The sequence below is a fragment of the Nelusetta ayraudi genome, unplaced genomic scaffold, assembly GCF_046127955.1.
Source record: "Nelusetta ayraudi isolate G7.1 ecotype Tasmania unplaced genomic scaffold, CSIRO-AGI_Nayr_v1 ptg000122l, whole genome shotgun sequence".
NCBI lineage: Eukaryota > Metazoa > Chordata > Actinopteri > Tetraodontiformes > Monacanthidae > Nelusetta > Nelusetta ayraudi.
In genome coordinates this window covers 647284-669510 of record NW_027466172.1, presented here as the reverse complement: position 1 = coordinate 669510, position 22227 = coordinate 647284, and the positions used below count along the sequence as shown (strand labels likewise).

At 41.4% G+C, this 22227-nt stretch overlaps 1 protein-coding gene across 3 annotated transcripts in view; it reads right to left on the bottom strand.

The window, feature by feature from the left end:
• The window catches only part of rmdn2 (regulator of microtubule dynamics 2), a 32654-nt gene extending 22298 nt beyond the window's left edge, over positions 1-10356 (bottom strand). Inside the window, exons 1-2 of one of the 3 annotated variants that reach the window (XM_076050047.1) lie at positions 10126-10356; positions 4784-5205 (exon numbers count right to left, since the gene is read on the bottom strand). In XM_076050047.1, the coding sequence (XP_075906162.1) occupies positions 4784-5196 (413 nt within the window). In that variant the 5' untranslated portion in view covers positions 5197-5205; positions 10126-10356. Of the gene's footprint in view, positions 1-4783; positions 5206-6826; positions 7079-7960; positions 8087-10125 lie in introns of those variants that run through there. The other 2 variants (XM_076050048.1, XM_076050046.1) reach the window with 2 other exon arrangements.
• Between the last annotated feature and the right edge of the window lie 11871 nt (positions 10357-22227).

The window sequence follows — 22227 nt, the reverse complement described above, 5'->3', positions numbered from 1 at the left end:
TTTGCATGAAAAAGAGGGAGGACTTCATTCAGAGATACGAAAAACAAAGTAAAATGAGCATTGCATACAAGGGAACGGTTCTGACTCGTATTCTTAAATTAAGACATAAATTATCATCATCAGATATCATGTTGCGCTGCAAACGGCCGACATGCGAGTCAGAGACACTCGGCGATGCTTTTGAGTACGTGACAGAGTAAGAGGGTGTAGCTGGATTCTCTGGGGAAAATCTACACACTCCCTAAGGGGCTTAAATTTCCTCGCTGCGCCCTCTCGGCAACCCTGCCCACACCTTCCCATTTTAAAAAAACAACAGAGTGTCAGGAGAGGCTCTTTAATCATGGCGTGCATGCGTGAGATGAGATTTCTTCAGCGGGGAAACGCCTGAAGATTATGCCACACGGCCGATGACTGCGGATCAGTGCCGGCGAGCTGCTGGTGTGTGCTAGGGGGCAGCCTTGCGCTCTAATAAGCTAGTGCAGCCAGTGCAGGGGGAAGGCTTGAGCAAACACCAGGTGGAGGTCTCACTAAAATGTCGCCGCGCAAAAGCGCCCCCAGTGACACTGGTGCTGTCCTCCTTTCAATGACACAAGACATACTTGACTTTTTTTAAATGAAAAAAAATCTGCAATACAGAAATAAAATACTGATTCAGGCGATTTGGATTCTCACTTGTAGATTCAAGGATTGTTTGGCGCCTGAGAAACAAGAGCATAGAAACTCGAGGGGAAAAAAAATACTTTGAAAGGAATGTGATTGGAACAGGACAAAGACAGAATGTTTCATTAAAGCGCTAAATGTTTGCATGACCTCATTTATATTGTTATATTCCTAAAAATGACTCCAGGGCAAGTGTTGCAATGCTGCATGGGCAGGGAAAACAGTTTGACAGGAGTCACGTCGCTCTGAATTATGGCTCGCCGCAGACCTAAAAAGTGTGAGATTAAGACTTCCTAGACGCAGCATCATAAAATGAAGGAGAATAGTTTAACAAAGGTTAAGTGAAAGACAAGGCAGGACAAAATTCTTGCAAACGTACTCTGTTTTGAAAATGCATATTCATCAGTCAGACATGCCTGAGGTCTGTCTGGCTGATGAACGTTATAAAGCGCCGGCCCAATCAAAGCTGGGTTTTTTTTTTTATGAGATGAGATTCAAAATGATGGTAACGCATCTGTTATTACTGTTGCCCAAGTCTGGCGTGAGCTGAAGGTATTTGGCTCACGGTCAAGGTGGATGACTGGGCATGCGGCACTTGATTGCTCTCGCCGCAGCACCTTGGGCGAATTTGCATTCTGTGGCAACAGGGCTCTGGCACAGAGAAAGAGTTAGCAAGTTAAACTGGAACAGAAGGACGGCCGCAGGATTTCTGATCAGCTGATAAGACCGTCGGTTTGAAAATGAAATTGAAATCAGTTTACACATTGTCATCTTTAAAGACCCATCATGTGAGTGTTTTTTTTTTTTTTTTTCTTAATAAAAGAGTTTACGCAATCAAGTTCATTTGTATAAACAGTAGAAGCGAAGTGCTTGGGCTTCTGGCTGGCACTCACACCGATGAAACACAGTGATTTTAGCTTGTTTTCTGTTCTTAACATTGAAAGAAATGTACTACTTTATGCACATGAACATTCCCTGCAGAGTTGCATGTGTCCAAATTGTGCAAAAGTCATTCTGAAAGTGTTTACTTATGAACTGAAAGATTGGCTCTAGTCTGTCAACGAATTGCTCAGAAATGACAAGAGTCCATTTTTTGCTCGGCCCTCTTTTTCTTTTCTTTTTTTTTTTTTTTTTTTAGAAGATGTGAGCTAAAACATGCAGTTTTGCAAATTGCCGTTCTCTGTTAGAGTCTTGCTTCTGAGCCACCTGGTATTTTTGCATCACATGGTGGATACAAAGGATCAGCTTTGGCAGGAAGGTAGAAAGAGAGAGAGTTTTGTGGGATGCGGTAAATGGAGGGCCTGACTCTACACTACGACTAACTAATGAATTATGCGTGGCTGCTCTTGAGTCCTGGAAGACTTGTATAGAAAGATCTGTTCAGGGAAAAAAAGAAAGAACATACTTAACAAATGGTAATTGGTCCCAATGAGAAAAAGCCACACCACAGATCTCTGTGGCTGTGGCTGTTTCTTGCGTGCCTGCCACGTGACCACGTGACAATTAGTCAGCCCAAAGGTTGTTTGCCATGTCGACTCACAATAGAAAAAACAAAAACATAAACCCTAACCAAAACAAACACTTCAAAAGCACTTGTATAACTAGCCAAGGGTAGTAAAAGCAGTTCAAACTGCACAGTGAGAATCAGTTAGCAATTTTAGGAAATAGTTTTGCCTGATTTAATGGAGGTGTTTTAACACAGGTTACATCCACATTGGTGATTCAGTTATGGTCATAATGTTTGACCCGGCCAGCACAAGTGTAAGCTTGTGTTTACCCTGCCGCCACTGGCTAACAAGGGCGCAGAATGGAGGCGGGGTCCATTCCATGGCCGGTGTGAACCCGGCCTGAATATATAGACAGTACACACACAGACACAGACACAGACACAGACACAGACACAGACACAGAGACAGAGACAGACACAGAGACAGACAGACAGACAGACAGACAGACAGACAGACAGACAGACAGACAGACACTTTTTGCCGATATCCGATAAGCCGATATTGTCCAAACGGTAAATTTTCCGTCTCCCACATATGCAGGTGTTTTCCCCCAAAACTAATTTTAGGTCACATCACACATCTCGTTGTGGAATTAACACATTACCTACTTTTATTGTGATGCCTAACTAAACAGATGCATTCCACAAATGAACATTGTCTGTAGAAAATAAGAACACCACTTCAACTTAGGTTATGGAAAGGTTCTACATTTATTTTTTAACATTTTGTCTGATGGAGTGAGGTACAGTGCACAGAAAGGAAACAAAAGTGCACAGATATAGACAGACTTAGTCCTTAGCCGAGGGCTAAAAATGGGAAAAAAAAAAATTTCTACCTTAACTAGTTCAAACTTTAGTGCGCAATTATTTCCGTTCATCGTTCAGAATTTTCATTCTTTCTTTTCTCCAATACTTTGCTGTGAGCTATTATGTTAAGATTATTGACAGAGCCCATATAGAACCACAGACAGCAGTTGTTTTTGTTTTTTTTAAATCAATTTTAACACTGAAACTATGTCAGATTAATCTTCATATCCATTGTAGAATCATAATCCAACCATGTTTACAACCGCATTGAGAGGACAGCCCTCAGAATACTGGCATTTCCCTAATGCTTTGTTCAGTCCACACTGTAGCAGCTGCAGTGCTCATCTCTAAAAATATATTTTTTCATAAGCATGAGGAAAAACTTGCTGCTTGAATGGACTCTTTATTATGAATACAAAAACAGGACTGTAGTCTTTCAGGTGCAATGTTTTCTTTCTTTCTTTCTTTTCCAAACTTACCTGGAAACAACTCACATCAGATTGCATTTCAGTCACACTGAAAACAAACCCAAACAAATACTGGAAAAATTCACCAGCTCAGGCATACAACTGTAAATGCTACAGTTTTAAATTGCAGTAGGCTATACTGTTAACAACAAATCCAGAACATGTGCTGGCCTAACACACAACACAATCTAAGGTAGGAACCAAGCTGTGGTAAGAAGTGAAGGTTGTACCTCAAAGTACAATATTCAAAGTGCAAAACTCATTCATTCATCTTCTATACCCGCTTATTCCTATTCAGGGTCACGGGGGTCTGCTGGAGCCTCTCCCAGCTGTCTTAGGGCGAAGGCAGGGTGACACCCTGGACAAGCCGCCAGTTCATCGCAGGGCCACATAGAAACAAACAACCATTCACACTCACGTGCACACCTACGGACAATTTAGAGTGTTCGATTGACCTCACATGCATGTTTGTATGAGTATGAGTATGAGTATGGGAGGAAGCCGGAAAACCCGGAGAGAACCCACGCGGACACAAGTGCAAAACTTTTAAACATTTATCTTTTTCAAGCCAGTTGCATTACCGTCTGGGTCGGTGCTGACTTTTACATAAAATTCTATCAAAATGCTCGTACGGGTCTGTGCGATCCGAGCTACCAGTACTGCCTTCCTCGTCCATGTGTACCAGGATGTTGTTGTGACGACTGATAGTGATGTATTTGTTGGAGCGACAGACAGGCAGCTTGCGGTTGCCAGATTGGGTGGTTTTCCGCTAAAGATTAAGGCCTGTTTACAGTGTGTTTTGACCGGGGTTTCGCCTGGGAGGCTCTGGACACCTGGCACACTCGTGAACGGCGTTTACAACGCCGCTCACAAACGCCAGAATGAGCGTCTTCAACAGCAACGCGTTCAAACCCAAATAAAGAACGGTTCGTTCATGTTCGCTCAAAATATGAACAAGTTCATGAACGATCGTTCATTGAACGCTTTCGGGCACAACGCTGGATTTATTCATGCATGCTTGGCAAAACCCGGCATTATCAGGTTTTCATTATTGGAGGAAAACCCGATAACGATACGTACAGATATTACAAACAATGCTAATATCTGGCTGATATTATCGGGCGACCGATATTATCAGACATCCCTAGTATTGAGTAAAAATCAGGAGGATGGGGACCCGCCCACTACCTCACCCAATATTAACAAGTATTCTGCACAACGGCTGTATAGCAAAAAATGTGGTTGTCAACAGAGGTCAAAGTCCTGGTGATGAGCAGTGTGTGCATCGATAAACTAAGCAGCGAGGTAGAACTTGATTCTAAAACGTGTCTGGCACACTCACCCTCCTTCACTTTCCGCTTCCTCTGAACTGCGACCGCCGGCCCGCCTGGCCTCGGCGAGGCTGCCCGCTGCCCTTTTCCTCCGGGTGGGTGTGGCCCTGCTGTGATGGCTTCCTGACAGCTCCTCTCTGACGTGTTGCGGCAGCTCCGGCAGGGCCCTCTTCAGGGACTTCATCTCATCCTTTAGCTCAGACACGCAGCGGATCAGGGCCTCAAGACGCTCCAGCACCTCGGCCTGACCAGAGTGCAGACCCGGGCCGTCCACCATCATCACGTCCTGCTCATTACGGCGGGTGAGGTAAATCCCAGGGCATGAGGCTCTCCGTCGCGATTTGAAGCCTTGGTAGCACGCCACTGCTAAACCCACGCCTGCCAGAGCTCCCAGAATCAGCACCTTGCTATCGGCCAGTGACATCCTGCAGATCTGGACAATACAGACAGAACAAAGCCATGCAATTTGTGATTGTACTGTAACTTAAACATTAAAAAAAAATAAATAAATAAAAAACAAAAAGACAAGTAACCTTGGACATTCACACCATTATTTTAAACCACAAAATTAGAGTTCTAAATCAGCGTAATGTGCATGTATCTGAAGAGTTGAAGAAATACAGAGTGCCTGTAGAGCACCCACACAGACAGGACCCAGACGTGGGAATCATATGCACAACCTTCTCACATTAAGGCCACAGTGCTACTGAACCACCTTGGTGTCTGCCCATCCTGCATTTGTTTTTTTTCTTTGTGAACACCTTGTTAAGTAATTTGTTTGTCTGCATTACTAAAGGCCGCAGTAAGGGTAAGAAGATTATGAGCAAGTCAATATTTGCATCGCTTGCTGTGAATGTTATGTAAATAAGTTTTGTTTTGACTTTTTTTCCCCCTCTGGGTAAAAATAACTTTGACAATTTCAGAAGCTATTGCAGCAATAATTGTATTTTTTTTTTCTAATTTATGTAAACATATACCCTTAGATAGTATGATTTTGTCTGCATAGTAATTAATTCAATGCAAAACAAATTGTATAATTTGTCATTAGCTCACAATACAACAGAACAGGAAATTACATTTTGCAGACAAAATACATCATCACCAACAAACAGAATTTCACTAAACAAAAAAATAAGTAGATTTAAGTTTTGTCTTTGAGCTGCTGAATTTCGCACAAACTAACAAGGCAAATGTCAAGGATCAAAAGTCTGGGCACAAACATTGAAAGAAAATGGACACTGTCCGCTCTGTAGTCACAAGACAATCTTCTCTTACTTTGTTATGAAGTTTGAAAACTGGTTTAACTGCTTCATAAGTTTACTGTAAAATACATATTCAGGGAGCTAAAAGGCTTTAAAGAGTTTCTATTGCATGCTCCAAATTATCTTGGAGGATTAACAGGATATTGAGGAAAACAATCTACTAAAACAGTCAGCAAAGATTAGCAACACTGCTAACAATGCAATTACAAAAGAAAACTAAAACGAAACTAAAAACATGTTTAAATATGACGTTTGTCGTTATCAATAGGCGATTTAGGTGGTAAAAGGTCCATGATAAGGATTTCAAGGTCGACGGTTTGTTTGGACAAAATGATTCCAACAACCTGTGATCGACGTTTTGTTTCCATCTTTAAGCACGTATGTAGCAAACAAAAGCTAAAACGAGTGGGAAATTAGCGAATTAAATTATAATAAATAAACAAACATAACACCAAGCAAATATTCGAGGTGCTCCCAACTATATAAAGCCAACCCGCTTTTTCAATTTCATTGTCTGCAAGCTTCTCGGCCTCCTTAGACCTTGTCAAACTTCGACTGTGAATTTGTATTCCATGAAAAGATTAACTATGGTGATTGACAGCAAATGGCAAAGTCCAACCACTAGATCGGGGTACCTGATATATGGCCCAAAAGACATGCTAACACTCGTAACAAATTAAAACGCTTGAACAGTTAATATGGAATATATATTTTTCAGTTAAAAATACGTACTGCAAAGAGCCACTCATAATAATTTACACTGAAATAAGCACGAAGGTGACGGTAGAATACCTTACTGCACAGATAGAACTAGAGGCACTTCAGTCAGCTTGGCAGCTTGCGAGTGTAACCGTGAAAACAGACCGTGAGCGCCCAGGTGCCCGCAAGAAAAGTTCCGGATGTCACTCGTTTGCAAAGTCTTTTCTAAACCGCAAGAATTCTCAATCATCAATTCGTTGAGAATCAACTTCTTCGTTGGGCGACATTTCGAAAAAACACGCACAAACATAATGCGTTTATGATTCAGAAAATCTTTGTTCTCGTAGGATGCCTTCCTCACGAACGATCAGGGGCATATTGGCACAATGTCGAAATATCTGTGACAGTCTGCCCAACCTTCTTACGTTTGTAATACACGATTGATTTTCTCATTGTGAACTTTTTATGTGCATGACTTTATACCGTCCTGTTTCAGAAGAATGAAATAAATTATTGCTCCTTTTGCATTCAAAATAGAAACTTTCCCCCTCCATAACGTGCATGTAAATATGAAAGCCACAACATATTGTACTTGTTTGATGGTCACTATAATTAAATGTTTTATATATATAGTCCAGCCCGCTAAACTTGAAGAAAGTATTTAGTTAATAAGTAATAAAATAGCTGTGTTTCATAATTTTTCAGCGTTTTCAGAGTAATTTCAATAAAGATCTAAATAATCAAATACTCATATTTTGTTTTAATACTTTTGTTCATTTTTAATTGACATTAAACCACGTTTTCTACTTATTCCATGAAATATTTTATTCTAAGTGAGTCACAAAAACACTTCATCCATCTGTTCCTGCTACGGGGCCTCAGTCAAATTTTAGAACCCATTGTGGCCCACCAGTCAAAAAGTTTGCCCACCCCTGTTAAATAAAAACGAATAAAATAAATAAATAAATCGTGCATTAGTACTAAGTGAATATCACTAAAGCACACACAGTGCAATAAGAAGTAAAGCAGCTGTAGGAGTTATGGACAACCTAAACACTCATACTTTATGGATGCCTTCAATAAGCAAAGTTCTCTGACATAGCATGTTTTACATTGCATCAATATACATAACTCTATCCAGTGCATGCTTGATTATTATGATCATTCACATTGCATTTTAAGATGAAGTAGCTGTTTATTGATTACCATGAAAAGAAACTTCATTACCTTTGTTCCCGATATTGCTTCCTCTCACAAGTGTGTCCCTGCAGTTAAGCTGAACGATAGTAAACTGAGATTCAGAGTGACTAATCACATATTTTATCACATCAACCTTCAGCCTGCAGTTCTCCCCAGGTCATGTTTGAGTGTTAAACATAGAACTGCTTTTGAAGGACCAATGAAATGATGTTACGTTCTTCTGCTACATGCTTGAAATTTAACCACTCAAACTGATTTTTTTTTTTAATTATTATTTTTTAAACTGAAAAAGTAAATAAATAAATTCAACTCGATAACATCGGGAGTTGGTTCATGGAATATTTTCTTTCTGGGGCCATTATGTTGGTTTAATTTGGTAGAGCTCTGTGAGTTTTTCAAATGTTTTTTCTTCTCTTATTAAGCTGAATCAGATTTGCTGAGAAGCAAAGGTAACAGAAGGTCCCTTGCAAAACATGATGTGAGGATTTCCACCTTTTTTTTTTCTCCCGTGCTCTCTGAGCACTGCATTGTTCAGCAACCCACAGCCTCCATTGTGCCTGCAAAGGCAACAAAAGTCCACCTGAAACCCAGAGGCATCTTGTACAAAAGAAGAGTAGGGTAAGGAAAATCTTGGCCAAGGGTTCTGGGTCGGCCTTGCAAATGTAGATAAAGTGATAAGAGAGGCACACTGAGCCATGGCCTTGCTTCTATCAGTTCAGAAACAAGAGATAAGCAGATATTGTCAACAGTGATGTTTCATTTACCTACCACACATCATTTTGAAGCTTTCACACAACAAGGACAAAAAAATGAAAGCTGCCTTGGATTTGCTTTTCTGCACACAAATAAGCCAATTATAGGTGTCAAAGAGCATTTGGAAGGAGGATCAAAGCAAAGAAAAAAGACGTAACTTCAGACGTGCTTGGCAGACCACAGAGTATGAAGCCCTATTGTTCCATGTCGGTATAGAGGAGTGTTTCCTATTTGTATACTTGACAAACAGCTGGGAAGAAAGCCAGCATGTGTTTCATAAACAAGTTTAAAGAAAGTTTGATGATCCATTCAGCTATATGATGTGACAAGTGTTGTATAACAGGGAGGGGCGGTGGGGGAAGGGGGGGGGGGAGGGGGGACTCAAGGCAGTGAAGCATTGGAGGGGAATTGGGGAAGTCCAAGTCTCTTTGCTACCAGCTGTCATTCAAAAATTCTTTCAGCAACTGTCTCACTTTCACCAGTAAATGCATAAGAGTGCATTTCAGATGAACTTTAAGCTGAAAAAATATTGCAACTCTGATTAAAGTCTCAGAAGTTTTTTTTTTTGCATTGCATGGAATTGATTTCTGGTGATCAAACTATTATTTGAACTGGTGATCTGAAAATGGGAAACGAGTCAAGGGATCTTTCTTTAAAGTTTCAAGATTTGCACACAAAAACCAAACTGACATCCATTGAAAGGGTGACAAAACTAGTTGTGTGGCAGCTACACCCCGAAACCAACATCTTCTGGTGGGCTAACTTGATCTTTGTGTCTCCATCACTTTTTCAGGGTGTAGTAGGGTCACGCTCAGGCAGCTGGACTGGTTTTTGAAGATGTTTCATCCCTCATCCAAAAGGATTCTGAAAAATGGTCAGTCTACCTATTTTAAAATGCAGATGACCTCGACTGAGAACCCTCTCTGACTTCACTTTTTAAGTAGCTCTTCCTCACTTGAACTGAAGTTTCAGGGTGCATATAACTTGTCCAGAACTGTAAGTCACAGAAGTTCAGGAAAGGTAATGGTTTGCAGGTAAGTTTCAGAAAATGATAATTACAACATGGACTGAAAGCAAATTGGACCAGTGCCTGCTTTTCTTTGCATCAAGTAGTATTTCAACTTTGCTCTATTCCTCTGCTATGTTATTTTAATACATGGAAAGTGAATTGAAGTGAATTGGAAGAAGTGGGTATGGAAAATGGATGGATGGATGGAGATGACCAACACGCTGATTTAGCTGTCTGTACAGGTCAGGAAGAGCCAGTAGAAGCCCGAACAAACAAGACAATTACCGCAATGTTGGCTTCATTGCAATACAGTGGAAATAGGACCTAACCCTCCCTCCACCCCCATGCACCAACACATTGTGCATCACATTAGAGATGAAAGTGACAAAAGCCCTGTAGTAGAGATAATTATTCCTATTTGCTGACTTACTTTACAATTTGCTTCCTACGCAGCTCACACATCCACAGCTGGAGTGTGTTCCCATTGTTGCATCATTGCTCATGCAGGCCAAGATTCTGCTTTTTACCTGTCAGTTGTTTTCCACTTGGAATCAGTGTTGTCAGGTGATGCATAAGCCAACTGCTGGTAACAAAACTCATCATTTGCATCAAGACAAAGCTAACACAGGCACACAAAGCAAAGCACCTCACCTCCTTCATTAAAATCTAGTATTCCCTGTCTTGGAGTCACGACAATCCGGTGTGGCTGGAGTGTGCATTGATGGCAGGCATTGTGCTACCTTTAATGTGCTATTGTGCAATTACTCTAATGCACTTAATTCAGCTAGTGAGCACATTATAACCTATGCATGAACTCTGCCCAGGTTTACATATTGTAATTTTCTCTTTGATATTTTGTTGTGAGATTTTAAATCTTTTCTTTTGATGAGACCGTCCTTGCAAACCTCCTGTGAGTGATTTTCTATACAAAACCTACTGCTTCATAACAACAAACAGTATGATATTGCTGCTTATTGGTTTCTCCATAAACTCTGTGCTTAGTAGGATTAAAATGGCACTTCAGCAGAGGAGTAAGCGGCTCGAGTTCCTGACTTGAATTCTGAGTTGTTGCCCTCTGCGACTACCCATCGCGTGACCTGATCATTTTCTGCCCACGTCCCCACTGACTCTTTGGGACAATCAGACAAGTTGGCATTTCCTCCCAGAGCAGACACTCATATCAGTTCACAAATCAAATAGTGAGAACTTGGCCCTCCACATCAAAAGGATTTTTCTTTCTTTTTTCACGTACATAGTTTTTTTTAGTTTTTCGTTTCTTTGAAGAGTAGAACTTGTAAACATAAAACCAGGTTCAAAATGAACAAGATATTCTCTGGACTTTGAGCATTCCCGTGTGTTCTCCCAGTAAGTAAACACACAGTCAAACATTTGTCTCGTCCAAAAGATGACCTGAAAACCTAATTTACCATTGCACATTAAAACAAGGTACTGTGGTATTCTACGAAAAAGCTTGTTAGAAGGAACAGTCACGCTATGTGACGCTTCAATAGTTCAGTTTTAAGAAAACCTCTGCTGCTGTAGTTTGAGTTTATATTAGGGCAATGTTGCAGGTATAATATGACCAGCAGGTGGCGCCCAGAAACTAAAATTGGATCTCTTGGGGTAACTTGTGGTTATGCAGCACAAGGGAGCTTCTAATAAAACGCACATTAACAAAAAAAAAGTCATCATGCAGCAGAATCACTGTTGTGTACCACATTAATTCTATCGTTGCTGCTGTCATTGCATTGACCAAGACACACCTGCCCTTTGTAGTTTAGGCATAAAGGCACCACTGCCACAGATAATCTGCTTTTAAACACGTGAGTTTTTGTGCTGCTGGCCTTCAGACCCATTACTAAATCTGTATATTAATGTATGCTAAGGTGATGAAAGCCTGACTCACACGCCTCTGGAAACTTACATTATGTCTGCTGCTCCACTCAGACCAGACTCAGACAGTGATAATTGTGTGTTACAAAACAACATGATGGTGTTTAAGCACAAGCTTCATCAGCTTGTTTTGCAGAATCCTTCACTGAAAACATGCTCAACCTCAGGGCCAGAATGTCACTTAAAGCTTCAGGGTTTTAGAATTAAACAGTCCAGATGTCAGACAGATGTCAGACGTCAAACAGATGTCAATAAAATGAGACAAGACTTGCTAGCACATCCACAGGGCAGCACCTTTGAGCCAAACACTGATGGCCAGCAGGTTTATTAGTTTCAATCCTTACTCACAATGTTAGCATGTTTTTATTTGTAAAGTTGCTTTGGACTCTCCCACTGCTTCCACTTCCATCTTATGCTGCAAATAGTCTTGATGTTCCTTTGTTCTTATGCCTCACAGCAAGAAGGCTGTGGTTTGATTCTGGGCCTGGGGCCTTTCTGTGTGGAGTTTGCATGTTCTCTCTGTGTCTGCGTGGGTTTTCTCCAGGTTCTCCGGCTTCCTCCCACACTCCAAAAACATGCATGTGAGGTGAATCGGAAACTCTAAATTGTCCCTTGGTGTGGATGTGAGTGTGAATGGTTGTTTGTCTTTGTCTTCATGTGGCCCTGTGGTGAACTGGCGACTTGTCCAGGGTCTCATCCTACCTTTGCCTTTATACAGCTTCGCCCGTGACTCTGTACTCAGGAATAAGCAGGCATTGAAAATGGATGTATGAATATATATACATATATATGTATGTAAGAGGGCGACACGGTGGCGCAGTGGTTAGCGCTGCCGCCTCACAGCAAGAAGGTCGTGGGTTTGATTCCGGGCCTGGGACCTTTGTGTGTGGAATTTGCATGTTCTCCCTATGTCTGCGTGGGTTCTCTCCGGGTTCTCCGGCTTCCTCCCACACTCCAAAAACATGCATGTGAGGTCAATTGAACACTCTAAATTGTCCGTAGCTGTGCATGTGAGTGTGAATGGTTGTCTGTTTCTATGTGGCCCTGCGATGAACTGGCAGCTTGTCCAGGGTGTCACCCTGCCTTCGCCCTAAGACAGCTGGGATAGGAGACCCCGTGACCCTGAGCTCAGGAATAAGCAGGTATGGAAGATGAATGAATGATATATGTGTGTGTGTGTGTGTGTGTGTGTGTGTGTGTGTGTGTGTGTGTGTGTGTATTAGACTATTTGCTGATTCAGCATGTTATTAAAATAAAGATTGCGTGCAACAACAAAAAAAACATCTGGTTTTCTATTAAACATGTTGCTGATAAATAAGTAAATATGCTGTCAATAAATATGATCAAAATCTGTCTGGCAGCTTTGAAACCTGAGAACAAACAAAAAAAGAAACACGCAATTGGAGTCTGCCAACAGAACCCCGGGAGACTATCGAGCTGCTTCAAAGAGATGACTGAATCTATTGCTTCTCTATTGCCTTTTGATTAAAGTTTCATAGGAAGCTGTGTGTGTGCACTGCATCCACAACCTGTCTGTCTGCCCAGTAGGAACGCATAACAACGTGTAGGTCATCGGTTGAACAAGGTAGATTAATGCAGACTATCATCAATCAGTCCAATATCTTTACCATCCTGATGGGTAATGCAGGTGCAGCACAGATGTTAAATGACCGAACAGGTTACTGCAAGCATCAATCTTGTAACCACAGTTTGAGGCTGAGAAGATGCTTCATTACCTGTGACACAATGAAACACTGAGACAAGCACAGGCGCTTATTGTTTAAAGCCAGCCAGGCCAAACTGGGAAAAAAAACTCTGGTCAAATTTATCATTGTGAAGTTGTTGGACAGATGTTTGCATCACAGCGATTGGCTTTGTCGAAACAAAAAAGGGAAATATATAAAAAATGAATCCAAACATGAACAAAACACGACGATTGAATACCACAGAAAATAATACACAAATATTGTATTATTTCCTTTTAAACATGCCAGAATGTTTTATATCATGCATCATGCAACACCACAAAGAATTAAATGAGATCAGCTACGTAGCTACACTCAGTAGCTATGATGATACCGTTCATGTTTGGAAAGAAGTCATGAGGAACCCCATACAGTTAAAGCCATGCAGTGTTTTCATGCCAGTGATGCTGTATACATGCATGCATGCACTGACACTTCATTTCAGTTTAAGTGATCACTTAATAATTGATAGATTTTGCATATGCTGCTACTCCAGACTTGAGGTCTTTATCTTATGACATCAGACTAAAATTTGACAATGTTAAAAAATAATAAATCACAATGACAGCTATTTGCATATAATTAATCATTTAAAAGTGGGATGATAAATATATCATCTCCCTTTTTAATTGGTGACAATTCAAACTACACTGAAATGACCGAAACATGTAATAGTTGTAAATACAGGAAGATAAAGAAGAAGAATGCCACTTGTGGAGAAAAAAAAAAAAAGTCAACATCTGCGTTGTGTTGTTTACACAACATTGCCACATTGCGTCATATTATACATTTGCATATCATAGCTATGCATAAATATTATTGCATTTGTAAAATACACAGTAAAATATGTTCCCTTTGGCAGACTTTAATTGAAAATGTTATATAATACGCCCTTATTCGTGAGGCGTCCCCCTGAAGGATCAATCTGGATTGGATCGGGCATAATGTGAGCTGAAAAGGGCACCACATAATTTACTCTGTATGTGTTTTTGTTTTCCTTTTATTGTCACGCAAGTATCATGTAACAATCATCTGCGGCGAGGGGAAATAAATCAAGGAAAACTGCTGACTTTATGCTCATCAGTGAAACGCGGTAAGAAGAAGAAAAAATAATAATTTACCCATCACATCAAAAATAGTGGTCTGCTCTGTCAACGCCTTTCTTTCAACTTGACCCACTGGAAACCGCAAGTCAGAGGGAAGTCGCAGCTGGCGGGCCCCTCTGTGGACCACTCTGGAAGCCCGGTGCACAAACACACCAGGGTGGGGGGGGGGGGGGGGGGGGGGGATGGGTGTTGAGCTCCCTTTGATCAAGCACCAGCCTCCGTACCAGCATCGTTGAGGCATGGTGGTTGTGGTTCTGGGTTTGGGAAGGAAAAAAAAGCCAAAGGTTAGCGTTTCATTTCATTCACTCTGTATTTACATGGGGCGTGCACACAGAAGGCCCTTCCGGTGCAATAACTGGCTGGTATCGAGGTGAAAAGTAAGAAAGAACATTTTTTTGCTAACAGCAGGTTTTGATTGTCGATTCTTTGAGCCCTTTTACACACTCGTTGACTATTTTTCTCCCTCAGCCTTATTTGTGGGACTGCCATGTTGGAATAACTCAGGGCGAGCAAAACAAACATCCTCCAAAACGTGCACTCCAGTGGTACATTGGAGTGCACGTATACCGTAAACTGCAACAGTCAGCTGCAGCGGCTTGTTTTTTGCAGCTCGACGCTGTAAATCGGTGCGCAAAAAACCCGAACCGTGGCAAAACAAGACACAAAACAAGGCCACCAACATCTCATCTCTTCCATTCTCACCCAAAGCTGCAATTTGTCTCATATTTTTCTCTGTTGGGTTGTATTTCTGTGGTTGCTCAGTGTGAGCCACTGTAGTGGCATAGAGGCTCAGAATAGCCGAGGGTGGGGAGGGCCGGCCGGCCGGACCCGCATGTGGGCCGCTGAGCCCTCTAGTGTCTCGAAACCATCGGCCAGCCTGTGGAATGGAGGCAGTTTCCTCGTGCATGCCAGTGGTCAGAGCCGGGCCGAACACACCCTCAGCTATTTCTGGTCGGGACCTTTTTTCTCTCCCAATTATCCTGCCCTGGTCCTTTCTCTTTCTCTCTCTCTCTCTCTCTCTCTCTCTCTCTCTCCTCTCTCTCTCTCTCTCTCTCTCTCTCTCTCTCTCTCTCTCTCTCTCTCTCTCTCTCTGTCTCTCTCAATCTCTCCCTCGTCCCTTTTGGATTTCTAAACTATTCGCAAAGGCAGTGCAAGCATACAGGAGCATGATGATCATTGAAGATGGAAAGTGATTCTACAGTGTCATTGCAAACTGTATATCTATATCTACAGTTTGCAATGACACAGGACCTGTAATTACAGTACATTTCAAGGCCCTATAAGGTGAATGTTTCAGGGCTTTATTTTTAAATGATGGACTCCAATTAAGCTCCCTCAAAATAATTCACTTTAAACTTTAAAAAAAAAAGAACTTGACAGATCTCAAGGGAAAGTTTTGTAGCCCTCTGTTTACTGCCCCCCCCCCCCAAATAGACTGGCTTCCTGCTAAAACTGATGCTTTGTTTGATGTTGGATCGAGAATGAAAAGAAGGTGGCGAAGATGCCTGGCTGGGGGTGTCATCACTAACCTGAGAATGGTGTCCACTGTGCCCTTTGTGAGGTCACAGTGGGACAGAAATGTCCTGAAAAGTGGAGGAAGCAACAGGAAGAACTGATGGACTTTTTTATTTTCCTTGGTCAGAGATGCACTTTTTTTTTGCTTGAGAAGTCTTTCATGCACCGACTATACTTACAGAATGATGCACGCTATATTTTGGGGCTGCTTTGCTGCACACGCGAGACACAAAAATGTTTGTCTATTTTCCTCTCGTGTTGTAAACAGCTCGGTGGAAGGAAATGTTTAAATTTAAATGATAGAAATAAGACTCGGCTTAAACACATGATGCTATTTCTAGATCCGCAGAGGGGCCCGGAGGAGGGATAAACACACCCCATAGTGGTGTTAATTGCAGCGTCAGTCATCAGGGTGAAAATGGCCCTTTTTTTTATGATAACACAGACATTCCTGGTCTGTTACTGTTGCTACTCCCAGCGTCATGTGGGGCTGATTGAATCTATCTGGGTGAGTAATGGGTGTTTAGCCACGTCCGGACAGGGCAGTATAATCTGTAAGAAATTTGAAATATTTCCCTCTTTCCTCCCGTATCTGAATGTGTCCGCAAAGTGCTCCTGTGGGAAATATAAATTCGAACCGAGGTGGTGTCTAGCTGCTGGGGGAATTCTCCACAGCTCGACAGAGAGGGGGTACTGTGTTAGGAGCGGCGTCGGGTTAACGTTTGTTCCCCCCTTGGCTTTCTTTGCTGACTTAAACACGCAGCACTCAGCGACACAAAGGGCCATATGAGTGAAATATTACTTGTTTGCCCAGCTGCATTCCAGGGCACCTGGTGAAGCCCAAAGCACAGAAACTCATTGCAGAAGAATGCGCATCGGGACACTGTATTAAACCTCAACTGCTTCCATACCTTCAACCCAAACACTCCCTCTTCACTCCTCGTCATTGATCATCCTTTCCTCACTATATTTATCCCGCTTTAGTGGCCTTGAAACATGCCACCCTGAAGGTGCCGGACATGCATAGCATACATGACATACTGCAGGATACAGTACTCTTACACTTTCATGACCTAAATTGTCCATGCTGTCAAGCTTTACATATATCGAGTTGAGATGTAAAGAAAAAAAAGAAACCTTGCCGCTCACCCCCTCAACTGCCCACCTCAGCCCCCGCTGACTGGGACCTCGTCTCCGCGTCTGAGCTCCGTCACTTCTGTCCATCTCAGCGGCCGAGGGGCTGTGATTGACGGCCGGCCTCGGCAGCACAAAGTAAGAGATAAGCAGGCCCAGATGGGGGTGGTCATGTGGCTGTCGGCATGATTTAGCCCCTGAGTCGGGGACGTAGGAGCGACTCAGTTCACCCCCACTGTAGCGTCCATGTCAAATCCATACCACATGGGTGAGGTGTAGATCACTGTTTGAACCATCCGGCAGAGGGGATCGGTGTATCCAGATGGGGTGTTTCTCTAGATGACCCAGCTTCCGCGGGCCAAGAGGTTGGGACAGTTTACAGCGCAGTTAAATATAATGGAAAAAATATATACTGCCGCACTGTATGGCAGGGAGGGCTGCCAGGATGATCTTACACACTTACCTCTGCTTTCCTGCGCTGCTCTTTGTCTGACCTTATTGGCTTATATTTACTCTAACTCGCACCTTAAGGACGGCACCAAATTTCGTTGTATGTATACAATGACAATAAAGACATTCAACTTCAACTTCAACTTAGAAAGTTTAGAAGTTGGATTGCGTCATGCAGTAAAATAGAGCAGAGTAAATAAACGGCTGGCTGCTGCAACGAGCCGGTAACGCTGGTGGCTAATAGCAGTAGCCTGTCAGACCTGGATGAATAGAAGCTGACATGTGTCATTATTAATATGTTTCAGTAAATTTTGATTAGTAACAGGTCAGCATTAGTGTTGAAAACATGTCACACATGTCTGAGAGTGTTTGATTTCATATTCTCGCTGATAATTAAAAAAAAAAAGACTATTAGAATATGTGACCTCTAGCCAAGGCAAAGCAAAGCCAGTCGAGTCGGTGCAGTTTAGATGCTGCATTCTCATCCATTTTTTTTCTCTGTACAATATTTTCTTTCCATGACTGCAAACATTAGGGTCAATATGTTACAACAGCTTGACAGATAAACCAGTGTTTCAAGCCAAACTGTCATCATCCATCTTCCCTAATCTTAATAGCTCTGCCATGGTTCAGATACGTTTGGCTCTCATGCATACTGTTTGAGTTTGTGCCTCAGGTGCTGTGGTGCTACCGTTGTGGTCTGAGCCTACAATGATTCATGGGTAGAGAGAGTGCAAAAACAATAAAAAGAAAGAGGCACCCAGCAGGCACACATTGTACCCGGATCTGATAACAAAATACCAAACAGTTGCAGGGAATATTTTCAATCATCTTGGAACGGTGCAATATTATATGATTTCCTGGAATTTATCTTGTTAACACTTGCACATGAACCATCTGTACATATAGCCTTCAATGAAATTCACTTTGTAGCTTTGTGATTGGCTTGGTCTCAACTGAAGATTTTAACCAGAATGTTTGAAATTCATATTTTTTGGTATGTTTTAATCCATATCCGATTTCCTAACAGTAAAAGGATTATGTTCATTAACACAGTCGAGCACTGAGCCCACTAAGCATTAAGCAGTGTGACGTTTTTTTCAGTCAGGTGTAATTTACGTCAGCAGAAGAAGACAGAGCAACGTCACCATGTCAAAAAGGTGAAAATGTCACAACTGTCAAAAAAAACAGTGTGCCAATCCCTTACTGTCCTTATTTACAGGACACAAACTCATAAATACATTTGGGATATGAAAATCAAAACATCAGGCTAAACAAACCATTTAACGAACAAACACCAACTCACAGTCAAAAACATAGTCTTATATTCTGTGCAACACCTGCATCATTTAATCTCCCTCACTAATGATACAAAACAACAACAATATTACTTAGAAACAAGAAAATGTATTCTACAGACACACTCTGATGCCCACGATGAACATGTAATGGTGTTATTAACTGGGAAAAGATTAAAATTCACATTGAAAGAAAGAAAAAGTTGACAGGTCTGAAGTCTCAGTTTCTCAAATAATTTAAAAGTATCAACCAGGAGAAATTTACAACAGTTTGTTTTTCCAGGGAAAAGGCCTCTGAAAACTGGTAATGTTCATTCATTCAGTCATTCAACAACCTCTCGAGTCAGGTAGCAACCGCTCGACAATTTCATTTTGAGCACAGGGCGTCTCTTCTAGCCTGCCCATCTCTTGCCAGAGTCAGTTGGAAAACTCCAAACGTTTTTTCCACCGAGGGAAAAAAAAACTTCAATGCTGTTCTTTATTCTTCTGAGAATATTTAGGGCAGTTTGCATTTGTCATCTCCTGCCTTAGTCACAACTCAAAGGACACAAGTTAATAGATATGAGTCATCACATAATGTCATACTACTTAATTGAATTTTTTTTTTTTTTTAAATGTTTTTTTTTCCCCAGTAGCCTACTTGGACATGCTTGTGTTTATAAACACAGTCTGAAGTTAGTGGACGTCAACATTAAAATAATATGACAGTAAAAAACTGCTGGACTGAACTGTTAAGAATTAAAAAAAGATGATGAGACACAGTCGACTATTAAATTCGCAATGGACTTATTTGTGGTTGGTAACTTTTCGATTGGCTCGCCTTGTGAGTGACAGACCTCACACAGGAGAAACACACTAAAGGGCCAAAAAACAGCTGGACCAGTGTGATACACATTGAAAGCAATTGAGGAAATTAGATTATTTAAGCTGTTCTGCTGTTGTTGGTCAATCGATATTAGGTTTCCTTTTAGCTCCGGGGCCTTTCATTATCAAATGCGTTAAGCTTTTGGCAATGCCAGTCATGGTTAATGGTGACAGGCGTTATTAGATCCTCAGCTGCATGGTTTCCAATCTTGCAGTGTGTTCACAGGAAAGACCTGTCGACTCAAAGATAAATTTAACATCTCAACATGAAACAGAAGCCGTTTCATCTCAACACGAAACGGCTTCCGTTTGATGGCACCAGTGGCTCATGTCCAAGCTATCAAGTGCCCTTCCTTTCACATGATCAGCTCTTTTGTGCCACTGTCTTTCTGCACATGCTCAGTTTCACCACACGCGCTCGTCTGAGCGGCTCTGTGCACGCTCGCCCCCTCTGAATGCAGTAAGGCCTGAGGTATTTCTGGCATTTGTCTCGCCTCCACACAAGTTCAGAGGAACGGGACATTATAACAACCACGCGCAACAATCCTCCCGGCAGATGATTATAATTTCTAAGTCGGCGTGGAGAAACGTTAAGTGTGATAATATGTGGGACATGTACCGACATTACATAAGGTGGCGTGAAAGTGTGAATTGCTGCTGTGCTGCTGTTTCCTTCTGCAAGCAGGTTTGGACAGGTCACCAATGTGCTCACGCTGTCATCTTTTAAACCACAGTGTCAGCAGCTCCCTGTAGGTGGTAGTTGACAACTTTACATAACTTGCACACTTTGAAGAGTTACCAATTAATTCTGGTTGTTTTGAAATGAACGTCTCCTCAGTGTTACTTATGGGGCCTTATGCTTATGAGGATGACGCATTATAGACTGTTTGACTATGGAAAAGGCAGATGTGAATGATATGGTAAGATGTAATACAGTGTATATCAGGCAGTTGACACTAAACTCAAACTTGAAAACACGAAGAAACTCACTTCATTGTGGCATTAAATGAATCAAAGAATCAAAATGGTGAGCAAGAGCCTTATCTGTTCCTGTTTGTATAGGGGAGTTGATGGCACTGCTCTATGAGCAGTTTGAAAATCGTATGAGAAGAATCCATTTCATCTCTTTTGATACTGTAAACATAAACACTCCTGGGATTACATGTTTACACACCACTGGGTTTTTTTTCTTGATAATCTGAGTATGATGATAATCTGAATAATCTGAATAATCAGACCTCAGCATGTTGTTATTATGTAAGTTTTTGGTTTTAAAACAAACATTGTTTTTAATACTGGTGTTCCACAAGTCTGTGTTTCAGCACCCATCCTCTTTTCATTTACACAGATGAAATAACCAAATGACTGACTCTGCTGAATGCTGTAAGTGACTTGGCCTTGAGGTCAGGTTGGTGGATGTTTTCAGTGTTTTCAGGTACCTGGGCACTGACGTTGACCAGCTGCCCTTGTCACAATATGCTAATGGTGTTAATTAGCACGTTTTTGAACAGCATTTGAGTGCCTTAACATTGGATCCTGGTACACTCTACCCTGACGCCAAATGAAGTAGCAGAAGCTCAGAGGCGTTATTCTTTTTGTCCAATGGTCAAAGCACCGCAAAGCCATATCCACCTTTATTTAGTCTGTCTTGAAAACCAAGGAGCCAAAGCGGCTCATTGTTTACGCTCAACAGGTGTCAAGAGGAAAGACTGAATAAAAAGTAAGCAGTTGGCTAAAAATATTATATTCTGTTTTGGCTACTGGGGCTGTTATATCCACTTCCTGTTAAACGATTTTGGCCATACTGCTATTCTGGAACTTTAGATTTGCTTTGTAAAATGGTTAATGTTAATCCTAAACAAAGACATCCCACAGATTATTTCTTGAACTATCATGGATGGAGTGTGTAAGTATAGTACATGATAAAGTATGTAAAGTTGTGGATCTATAATGATTTCAACTTAAAATGTCAAATAGTTTTACAAATAATATGGAAGTCAAGCGTATTTTTTAAAAAAGGTGAATCCTAAATGTGATGATGTGCATTGCTCCGTGTATGTAAACTAAAAGTAAAAAAAAAAAAAGAAGAAATGCTTCTAATAACTGATACTATATTTAGGAAAAATACTGTACATGTTTCACTTGAGCGACATTTACAATTTAAAGGAGATAAAGTTTCAAATTAAAACCGCTGAGACAACAGCAGATGGTTTCTGGGATTTTTTTCCTTTTTTAAATCCTGGCTCAAACTTGTGCCTCTCTTTGCCATTCTGTGCTCTGAGCAGTTTTGGAATCAATCATACGATTTGCAACGGGACACAAGCCATGTGTGGAGCCGACACTAAAAAGAACAACAATGCCGGTGAATTCGGCAAGAACGCAATTCTATACGTTAAATTGCAGGTTTAAAGTCCAAAGATACGTAAATGCAATCAACTCAGTCGACGCCTCTGGTGAATTTCTTCTTTTTTTTTTTAAGATAATCTCACCAGATGTTACAGAGAACAACGCTGCTGCTGCTGCTGCA